Source organism: Centruroides vittatus, unplaced genomic scaffold (assembly GCF_030686945.1).
Source record: "Centruroides vittatus isolate TY-2023 unplaced genomic scaffold, ASM3068694v2 contig_3127, whole genome shotgun sequence".
NCBI lineage: Eukaryota > Metazoa > Arthropoda > Arachnida > Scorpiones > Buthidae > Centruroides > Centruroides vittatus.
The window spans coordinates 306,518-318,854 of record NW_027122015.1 but is presented as its reverse complement, the minus strand read 5'-3'; the positions used below and the strand labels follow the sequence as shown (position 1 = coordinate 318,854).

The 12,337-nt window shown below is 24.1% G+C and overlaps 1 protein-coding gene across 2 annotated transcripts in view; it reads left to right on the top strand.

Moving 5' to 3' along the window:
• Positions 1-6,885, top strand: part of aPKC (protein kinase C iota type) — a 77,847-nt gene extending 70,962 nt beyond the window's left edge. For both annotated transcript variants that reach the window (XM_067267990.1, XM_067267989.1), the window contains exon 19: positions 4,257-6,885. In XM_067267990.1, coding sequence (XP_067124091.1) covers positions 4,257-4,344 — 88 coding nt within the window. In that variant the 3' untranslated portion in view covers positions 4,345-6,885. The remainder of the gene's footprint in view (positions 1-4,256) is intronic.
• The last annotated feature ends 5,452 nt before the right edge of the window (positions 6,886-12,337 follow it).

Here is a 12,337-nt window from a genome sequence, read left to right as displayed (position 1 = left end):
CTGAAAACTCATTCCATCTCTGTTGTTAATGACTAAATTGTTTTTACCCCTCAGGATACTAGGGGAACATGTATAGAAAAACTAGTCTAACAACTTTTCAATCGGCCAATTTTGTTTTTAACAGATAAGGCCGATATCGTGTTTAAAGAGTTAATTGTAAATGGTTGCATAAGTAGACCAGGCATGGATAATACAGTCTGTTAAAGTGTAAAAAACATTTAAAATACATGGGAATATTAATTCCATATTTTCCACAGAGAAATTTTTTAAACTATTAATATGAATTGGTAGCTCTGTGTTCTGTGGATAAGGTGATCATCTTTTATTTCTGACTGTAGCACAATGAAAAGTGCATGCATTGTTACAGAGCAAGGAATGGCAATGTTCTCTTTGAATGGATAATCTAGATTTTGTTATAATTTTAGTAGTAATTTTACAGTGCTCATAACAATTTCAGTTTTCTACAAAATGAGTACACCAAAAACAGAACTAAACTCATTTCATTGATGAATGGGATATAACATTTTTATTTTGTAAGAAGCTAAATGCTGCTGTTTAATTTACATATTTATCAAAAAATATATGTATAATTTGAAACATAATTATAATGCCATAAATAAATATAACTGTTTTGCAGCATATTTTATTTTATAAAACATAATAAACTTTTACAACAGACTAAAAATATTGGTACTTTTGATTTATGAAATTAGATTACATTCCATATACTTGGTCTAGACAATTGTCTGGAACTATAGGGAATTTCATTTTACACAATTCCTGTGTAAAATACGATGATACTGTGTTGTGATTATTTTTTAATTGAAATTGAATACATTAAGAACAAAAAATTGTTAATAGTTTTAAAAATATTTGTATTTCACAACTTCTTTGGCTTACATTGTAGTCTTTCTTTAAGATAGAAGTGTGAAATGTCAACTTATCAATTGTTGATGCTGTCTTGTTATATTTCATGTGTTATTAATTTATCATTATAGATTGCTGTATTTAGACATTTTTGACAGTAAATTATAAGAAAATGAAGAAAAATGTTCCATTTTGTAATGGATAAGAAATATTTACTAAAATTTAGTAGACCCCAAAAAACTTATTTAAACACAATGATTTTGGTTCAGAAAAATGAATATATTAACTGAATAACAGAAAAACACTGACACCAAAAAACAAATTTTAAGGAGTCCACAGGCAGTTATTTATTTATGAATTAGATTTTTTTAGTATATTATATAGTAAGGTACAAAAGTTCTCAGCTTGAGCAAGGAAGAAATCAAATAAATAAAAGACATATTATTTTTTAATATGGCTTTTATTTATTACAATACATTTTTCAATAATGTGGAATTAACAAATTTATATGATCAGAAAAGTATTTTTTGTATTTGCCCTCAAAATGTTCAAAAACTTCTGACTTGACCTCTTCATTACTATTAACCCTTAGCTTGCCATTTGCCATGCCCCCTTATTTTGTAAAATGGCCAATGGCAAAATAAATGAATCAGGCAATATTATTTTAAAAATTCACCAAAAATTAAATTATTATTTTATTCATACGAAAAAAATCACATATATTTATCAATATAGTTAGTTTAAAATACGACATTTTTCAATAAAGTTTGTTTGAAAAATTTATGAGAAAAAAAAAATATCATATGATAACTGACATTCAAACTCGAAAATTTGTTACTTTTGTCAAAATTAACATTGTCTGGTTACTTCATTCTTATTTTCACTGAGCCAGAACGACATAGAATATTGTTTTGTACCATTTGATATAACATTTATACATGTATGTGTATTCGTTGTGGAATTATCGCAAATTATATCAAACATTTGTCCGAAATCGTAACTTTATTCTGCTTTCAAATAATATAATGAACTAATGTACTTTATTCATTTCATATAAAACAAGATTATATATATTTGTGATAAACATGTTATTACCAGTAGCAGTAGACGTAATATTTGCTGATACTTTAAATTTAAAAAAAAAATTAAAAATTAAAAAAATATATAAAATATCAAAACTGAAGGTCATAGCTTGAATATTTATGATGCATTAACATATTATAGCTGAATAAACTTATTATAGCATTAATGAACTTATTATAGTAATATTATTGCATGAATATGCTAAAAATAAAATAAAAAATTATCAGAAAATGAAAAATTAAGAAAAAAACCAATAATTAAAATTTTTTAAGTCGACAAAACACCACCTGGACAAAAATATGTAAAACAGACGATAAACAAGACGATGCCATCAAGTGTTGACATCTGTTGTCGATAAATTTTATAAAAATCGATTGTTAACAGGGTAACGATGAATCGTTATCCTGGCGGTTTTGCTTAACAACTAGGGTAACGATAGATCGGTACCCTGGCCGGGAAAGGGTTAAACTTTTGTCACAAAGATCCTACTTCAATTTTGAGAACAAATAGCAGTCATTCAGGACCAGATTGGAACTATATGACAGATGAGGAAGTTCAGAGAAACTTCATTCTTTAATGGTAGTCTTTACATAAAATGAAGCGTGGATGGGTGCATTGTCATGTAGAAGCCACACACCTTTTGGAAATTTACCCTCCTCTTCTCTTTTATGGCATCCCAGAGTCTTATCATCAGATTGGTATAATAATTGGCATTTACTGTAGAATTTTTCTCCTTGAAGTTGATCAATAAAATTCAGTCATGAACCCAAAAAATCATTGCCATATCCTTTGTCAACCGTGACACTTTTGTCTTCTTCAAAGGAGATTCTCCTGCATGGTACCATTCCATCAATTCTCCTTTGGGCAGTGGATCTTAGTATAGAACCATAGTCTCATCCCTGGTGATGGACTGCAGAACTCTTTGTTCTCTTCACATAGTTTTAAAAACTATCAAGAGCAGTTGACCCATTGTTGCATTTGAATTTCAAAAAGGAATTTAAGCCACCCAATGTATATTGGTCTTGTTCATGAAGAATTTGAAGAACATTGTTTTCAACATGTTCAATTTCCAGCAGTTTCTTTTGTCTTTAGATATGAATTGGAAAGCACTTTTTCCTTGACAAGTGTGAACTGAGCACCCCTGCATGAGTATCATCAAGACATTCTCTTCCAAGTTTAAAAATTATAAAAACAAAATACATTAAAATTAAGTAAAAATAAATAAAAGAAAAAAGAATAAATGTACAGTAAAACACCTGTATGTGAACTTAATGACTATTTTTAGTATTTCTCAGAGCTGTAAAAGGTCTGAAATTGGGTAAGTTGTTATGAGTTCAAAGTGTTAGAAGTTTCTTTTATGAAGAACTGACCAGTCCATTATTTGGGATCTCTTGGTAGCCATTGAGCTTATGAATCATATCTATGGATTGAGGGAATTGTTCTTTCCTCTTGCTTATGATAAGGGATTATGGAGAAGATCACTAACTCTTCTGCCATTCTGACATGAAGGTGTCTTGTGTCAAGTAACACTAGGATTGTTTGGTCCCAGTTCAGGTATAGTTTTTTTTGTTCAAGAAGTTAAGTCCACACAAGTGTTATACTGTATATTTTATCTGATTTTATTGTACTTTATTTTTATTTTCTATTACATAATCCTAGAATTGTATTTCTTGTTTAATTTGTAAATAAAACCTATCTGTGGACTCCTTAAAAAATTGTTTTTTTAGCATCAATGCTATTCAGTCAACATTACAGAATAATTACAGAATACACAATATTACATTCCTTAAGTAGAATATTGTGTTGAATACTTAAATTCAAGATGTAATAGAGATCTGTTAAATCAAGGAGATAGTATATTTGGAAAACTTTTCAACAAATGACATTATCAAATATTTATATAAAGTTGTGTTATTTGATTCAAAGTAGTTTTATTTTTACCTATTGATATATTAAATGATATATTTTAGCATTATTATTTAAAACTTATAATTTTAGTGAAACAATATGTATTGAAGTATAGGAAATCTTTGTAATAATTGTACTATATTTTTTGGATGATAAATTTTAACTTATAAAATTTGATAAAGATTGGTAAATGTCAAAAAACGTATATCATAAATAGTATGTTTGTTGTTTGACATTTAAATTTAATATACAGTAATTAAATTCTAATATGTAGTTAGTTTGCATAGTAAGTTATCATTATTAATTTTAATATATAACTTTAAGTATTATTTTATAAAATTTATTTTTTTGTAAAATTAAGAAATTTTAATTACTAAAATTATTGTGTATTATTTCAGGAAAGTAATTGATAAAATTGATCAGTCAGAATTTGAAGGATTCGAATATGTAAATCCTCTTCTCATGTCAATGGAAGACTGCGTATAGAAGTAAAAGACAAGAATAGCTTTCTAATTATTTAGACAGGATTAAATTTATTAAAAATTTATAGCTGTATTCATATAAAGAATAAGTAATAATATTTCCTATACTAGAGTATTGTGATGTACAAGTATTTATTTTTACAATTTAACTAAATGAAAGATAAAACTGCTTTAGTTTTATTGTTTTAAATAATTTAAAATGCATTTATTTTATAAATATATGTGGGCATGTGAATGATGTGATACAAACATATACAAACACACACAAAGAAACACAATAAACATACATACATATATGTATGTATGTATGTATATATATATATATTAGTATATTACAAGTACTTTTTAATCTTGTAAATACAATAAAAGATAGAAAATTTAATTGATTCAATAAATCGGATGTTAAATGTTTGCAACATTTTTTACTATCACTGTTGTTGTTTTCAATGGCATTATACATAATTTGTTTTTGATATAATTATTTTGTATTTTTGCTAATTTCATTCCAGATGATATGGAAATAATATTATAAAAAGCTTATAATATATATTTATTCTCAGGATTGGCACTTATACAGTTGTCACAAAACTCTGTACTCATTGTCAATGTAACTATTGGAAGTGTGCCAAAATTGATAATGAAAAATGAGTTTGTTTTTATAAGAAAGTTTATATTGTATAAATATGGTTATAAAGACCGAGAGTTGAAACAGCTGATTAAAAAAGAAGAAAGAAAGAAATTAATTTGCCTGAAAGTATGGACTTTTGTGACATTGTACAAATGTTTATATAAAATTTCCAGTGGATCAAATGAAAATAATACCAAAACAGAATGTAAATAGGGACCATGGTGTATCATTGTTTTCTTATCTAGGTATCTAAATTAGATGTGATAATGTGTTATTTCTCATTACAAACATTTTGTAGATAGAACATAATTTAGGATATTAGTTTTATTGATATAAAAAAGGCAATTTCTAAGTTGTATTTTAATTATTCATACCATTGTAACTCTTGGATAATTTTTGAAAAATATAGTGAAAAACTTCATTATAAATAAATATTAATATATCAGTCTGTAACTTTGTTCACTTATCACAATATGATTAGCTTGAAAAAGCAAGCAAAACTCTTGAATTTTGTAGAATCTGTATCAATTATTATAATATACAGAGATTCTGAACTAAAGAAAAGCCTTATGTAAGAAATTTTTTTATATGTTTAAAAGTGAAAGATGTTATAAATAGATATTAAAGAAAAAGGTGCAAATTGCATATTTCTTATACAAATTAAAAGCAATAAGTGATAATTTTGCTTAAAAGTTTGAAAAATTAAGGCAGGTTTAATATAAAGTTAAGTATTTTGAATCAAGGGGAATCAATATTAAGTACTGTTCTAGAATAATTTAAAATTTATAAATATCTTTCGCTTTGTCTTGATACAAAGTATTATTTAAAAAAAAGCAAAACTGTTCAAGTAATAATAGAAATGAGAATTTCCCAAAGTTTAACCACTTTTATAATGAATTTGAAATTGAAGGCATCTAGAAAAATTCTTATTGAGGCAACTTTTTAAATGTAATGGAATTCTTTTATTCATATATTATAATAGTAATTTTATGAAAATAAATTTTAATAATTACCAAAAATTGTAATCATGTTAGTAAATGTTAGTTTGATTATTTGAACAAAACATTGCGTATTAACACATATTAACAGCTATTAATTCATATTGAAAAGCTGTTATTATTTTAAAAAAAAATAATTCCTGCAATATTCACAAATAAATCCTAAATCTTGAAATCCTTCAATATTTTACAGATTTAAAATGAGTTTAAATCAAAGAAGAATTTTTGTAAATATTAAATTAGTATAGTCTAAAACTTAATAATTGTAAATTGAAATAAATAATAATTGAATTATCATTATTATACGTGAGAATATCTATACATTCCTGTTTAGTATTCTTGTTTTAATTCATACATAAGTTAAAGAAAGCTATAGTTTAAAACTTGTAAAACAATTTATGATATAAATTGTTCTTAGGTTTATATAAAGTTTGTACATAAAAACTTTAGTTAGTATTACTGTACAAAATTTACAAATAACACAAAATATGAAGTTCTGGATTAATATCATTATTATTTTGTACTATACAAATTTATAATGAATTATTTAGACAAAAAAATTAATAATAATAATTTTTATTACTTCCAATAAGTAAAAATAGATAATCATTTGATACAAATTTGTCTTAAATCCAGAAATAACTGTTTTCTGTGATTTAAAGTACAGATATTCACAACTGTGATGTTTCTCATTTTTTTAACTTATAAATTCATGTAAAGCTTTTCAATTTTATTTTTGATATTTAATATAGAAGTTTGCAAAATAAGCTTAAACATTTTATTTCTATACTTTTTAAGTCATTAAATATTATATTAGTTAGTTATGTAAGATAAACATAGTTGCTTTTTATTTTAATTTTAAGACTATTTTTTGTATGAATTAAAAAATGTTTGTTTAATAAATCAACTTCATTATATATTTTTTTGAAATGGCATATTTTTTTTATCTTACAAGTTTAGAAGTCACTTTTGGATAACCAAAGATTCACAATAAAAGTTAAATATTTGTTACATCCAGCAATTTTAAATTGATGTATAAAAAATTTTGATTCAATTAAACTAAACTAAGTTTAATTTTAAAATTTTACTTTACATATTTAAAGACTTATATGTAAAGAAATTGATTAAACTGTTTCAAAATAAGTTTTTTCAATTGAATAAATTGGAATTTGTCAAAGTGAACAATATTTTTTTAAAGAAAATTTTCTAATTTCATTATTCTGAAAATTACAACAATTTTAAAATTTGTATCTAACAGAATAATTAATTTCTATGTGAAAACCAAGATATGTTATTGTTATTGTATAGCTAAGTATTTTTTTACATTAAAGTAAACTTAATTATTTCTTTTATAGTTTTAAATATATACTATATAATTTTTTTTCATATTGTTAATGAAATTTTAGAAAGAATTTCATTCAATATTTGTTATCTAATGATTTGATATTGATATTACAATTTTTAGCTTAATATTCTAATTTTTATTATAAAGAACAGCTGAAAAAATAATTTTTTCATGTAAAATTTTGCAACACTTTTGTATGTGCAATATTCTTTTTTTTTTTAAATTGCTTGTAAAGTTATTAAATATCTTTAGGAAAAACAATACATGTATATTTATTGTTCATCTTATTGCATACTTCAAAAATTGCATCTTAATATTACTAAAGCTGTACTGTTTATAAATTACTGCAATATATAATGTTATTTATAAAGATTTTTTTAAGAACTGTTTACATAAATTTGATTTGTATTAGAATTTATGATGATGAATATTTTTACTTTTTTAGACTTAGATTTTTGATAAATTTTGCCATTTCGTCTGTTAGTTTAGTCATCTTGATGAATTTTCATTTGTTGGGAAGAATGAAGATATTAGGAATACAACCAATCTTGAGAAAATTAGTACTGATGCTTCATATAGCTGAATATTAAAAATTCATTGCTTCAACAATTACATTATTATATTTTAATTTAGTTTAGAAACACACAATACAAAATATATAGCATATTGTAAAGAAATTAAACAAAAATATCATTTTTAGTTGATACAATAACATTTATTTTAATGAAAAACCTGCAAAGCCTATAAAGTAAAATAATTCACTTAAATAAAACATGAATATATTTTTCAATATCATAAATTTGTAAAATAAATAAAATGACACAAATTAATTATTGCCTTAAATAATTTATAAATGATCATATTAATAGTAATTAAGAGAATAGAATTATCAATAAAAATATTAAACAGATTGTTGATAGATTTCAATTCATTTACTCTTAGCCTTGATAATAAATTTCAATTCATATTATATTTCTGCATACATATTGTATGCATTCATGTATATTCTGCATACAATATTTTATTTGCACATTTAAAGAAATTACTCTGAATTTCATCCATTATTGTTGTAGATTTTAATTGTGCTACAATGTAGTCTTCTGTATCTAGCTATATATTAAAGATCAGTAGAATATCCATAAATCTGATAGAATCAATACTGATTATCTTGATAGGTTTTAGAAATATAAATTCCAACTATGAGAAAAATAAAAATTTTATTAACTTCTCAAAATATTTTAAAAGGTATTTCTTCAGTGCCAGTCCTTCAATTTATATAATTAATCTCTGTTATCCTTCTCTTACATTTCTATATTTTTTCACCTTGATATCTTACACTGTTTTTGATTTTTAAGTTTACATTTTTCATTTCTGTGTATTATGTAACCATATCCAAAATATGTTATATTCACTTGAAATTAAATGACGGATTTTTTTTATTAATAAACAAAAAAATGTATTGAGTTAAAAGAACATTTCATTTCTAGCAGACAGAAAAGCATTGTGACAAAGTTAAAATTACTCAGTTTTGATAACAAAAATTGTCTTAAAAATTTCATTTTGGAAATGAGTTGCAAGTTTTTTGTATCTGTCATTTTTTCATTACTGTTTTGATTTTATTGGTCTAAAAATATCCATGAGTTTTATTTGCATTACATTTTAGAAAGTTAAAATAACAATAGACATAGTTATGTGTAATTATAAGAATTTTATGTAATGTATTCTATGACTTAAAAACATAAAAAATGATGTGTATAACTTTATTAAGGATCATGCCATTTGGGTATTTAAAATAAGGAAATATCTACTTAAAATCAAATTTCTCACTTTTAATTAAATAACAACATTTTTGACATCTAATAGAATTAAAATCTTAGTTTTGATCCTGTTCAATCAACATCTTAGTTGGAATGGGAAATAAAAAAACTGCCTTGGGAAAAATATTAAAAAAAGTGAATTTATTAACAAGGCTAGAAGTAAATGATTTAATTTTGTTAAGGAATACAATAAATGGTATATTGATAGATAGATTTTAATAAAAAAAAAAAATAGTTTAAATAAAACTTAGAAATTACAATTTAAGTATTAATAAAGTGAATATTTTTAATGTAACATTTTTACACTTAAAAGGACTTTAAAAATGCTAAGTTATAAATTAATTATGAAAAGGTTTTTATTGTAATATTTTTCATATTACATGAAAAAATGTTTACATTTTTTTATATTGTATGGAAAACTTTAAAAGTGTCAAATTTCTGATAAAATGTAAACAATATATATATATATATATATGGTCTGTAGATTTTGATACTTAAAAGCAATACTGTATTGTCAATATGTAATGTGTTACATTAAATAAAAAGAATTTAGAAATGCAATTTGTGAAAGCAATATTTTCATCTTTTAAATGAATTTGTCAGTGTAATTAATTGTAATATATCTAATTAAAAATCAGTGTTTTGCATTCTCGTTTTGCCCTTTGTATTTTTTTTTTTTTTTGTTTTTTTTGTTTACTACAAATTACTTAAGTTTTATTCACTTTAATTAATTTCCCTTGGTTTTTCAATATTCAAGAAAAAAGTGATAAAATGTTAACATAACAGCTGAATAAACACTTAAGTGACTGTAAAACAAGGGATATCTGTGCATTTAAGATTTTTCACTAATACTTCATAGAAAAAGTTTGACATTCTTCATTATTGATTCTCTCTCTGACTGGTATTTTATGATACAAGAACAATATTTCATTATGTTATGAATTAGTCACTGAGTGATGGTGTTCTAATGTGCTTGTTTCATTTTTTCACAATTTATTTGTGATTTATGTGCTCGCGACATTATCCTCTAATTAAATACTTTATTAACTATGTCAACTTGTGGCTATTTATAAGTCTTTCTGCTACACATTGAGTAAGATCTCATGTTATATATTTTGTGCGCTTGGCCAAAGTTGTGAAACAGAACATGGCCCTTGCTATAAGTCAAAGGATACTTGTATTTATATTATTTAAATTCTTGGATAGTTTTCTGACAAACACTTCAAATTTTGAGACAATTAAGTTAATAAACTTTCTCATAACATAATAAAATATAAACAACACAAATTGTAAACACACCAATATTTAATATGATTAGATTGTATTTGTAAACATTTTCTTTAATTACATTTCAATTATATACAATGGTTTATCAATTTTTAAATTTTATTTTGCTTAAATATTTAAAAAATTGATAGATATTCAAGTTTATTTTTATGAATTTATAATTTAGAAAAGATTAGACTTGTAAAATTTAATAACAGGAATTATCTTATTAAAACCCAAGTTGTAGTTTGTGTGCACAGAATCAGTATCTGCATACAACATTCTTAGTTAATTTATTAGAAGTTCATAGCATATCTATATGTAAAATGGAAAGGAAAATAATTCATTTTTCTTTATATCAGAGCAGAAATCAGTTGTAAAATCTAAAAAATTTGAAGCATTTTAAATAAAACAATGAGAGTTATTACAGTATAATTTTGTTGTTTGTCTTTAAAAATATTGGAAAATTCAAGTGTCCTTGATTATACAAGATAATGTGAACAGGGGGTGTCTTTGGTAATCAGAAGCCAGGATACATGGGATGTTTCTTAATTATTAAATAAACTGGATTTGGATGCATTTACATATATAATATACTCTGGTTTTAAGTTAGACCTGTTTATTGAACATACAATAAAACAGTTTTATTTACAACTGTATAAATTAAAATTATTACAATTGTAAATAATTTAATTATTAAAGACATTTTAATTATAATCATAGATTTACATTGTCTTTAATATTTTTTAGAAATATATAGAGCCTCGAGTACTACATATCACCTGATCAAAGTTCGTAAAACTAATTGTACTCTTGTCTTTGTTGAAAAAGTGTTTTTCCTCAATTTACATTGCATAAGTAGAACTTCAGAAAATTGAGACTGATGTAATGAGTACTACAACTGCTTGATTATAATAAACAATACAATAAACTTTAAGAAGTTACTAGTTTCACAGTGCAAATATTAAAATTTGCATCTGAAGATGAAATGTTCTAATATATCCTCTTAATTTGTTAGTTTATTGTACTATTCTTGTTTATTGGAAAATTTAAATAAATAATAATAATAAATGAGATGCCTTACATAAAGTTACTTTTAGAATAGGATTTGAAATTCATCCTTAAATAAATGTAGTATAAAATGTTTCTAAACAGTAAGAACTATTTTGGCCAATTAAAAAAATTGAAGACAAAGTCTATCAAATCAGTTAACTTCCATTCATTTATTCCATGTTCAAGAATATGCCAGAACATGGAAGTAAATAAATTACTATTTCTACAGACTTTGTTGTCAATTTTAATTAATATGAAAATTACCGAGTGAATTTTACAAAAATGAATATATTTTGACTCATTTAAATTGCCAGGTACATATGTTTTTATGTGAGTGAAAGATAAGTATACGACGATACCTTGGTTTTCGTCGATAATCCGTCTGAAAACAATAGGCGAAATTCGAAATCGAGACAATTAATTCTGTATGATTCAATATAAATCCAATAAATTCATTCTAGACACTACAAAATGTGTTTTTGGTATGTATTTTGGAAAGAATAAATATAGTGTTTAATACTAAAATCAATAAGAAATTAATATAAAATGAATATAAAAGACATGTAAAGAATGAATGAACATTTAGCATGGCATACTTATATCCCTATAGTGTTTGAAAAAGTAAAAAAACTATTAAAACCGTATAATATTACTCTAGTTCTCATCTTTAATAATACAAGGTCTGTTCAAAAAGTAACCAAACCTTTCAAATTGGGCAAAAACTGAGTGTCTTAATATTATGAAGTTGATAACAGTATGTAGGGCTGCTGGCTCTGGAAACTTTCTTTGGTCCATGATGAAGCTAAAAGGAAAGGAAAACAATAGAATTGTTTAGCTAGACGCACAGGGTAATGCTCACACAACAAGAAACAACAACACACCGAGCAGGA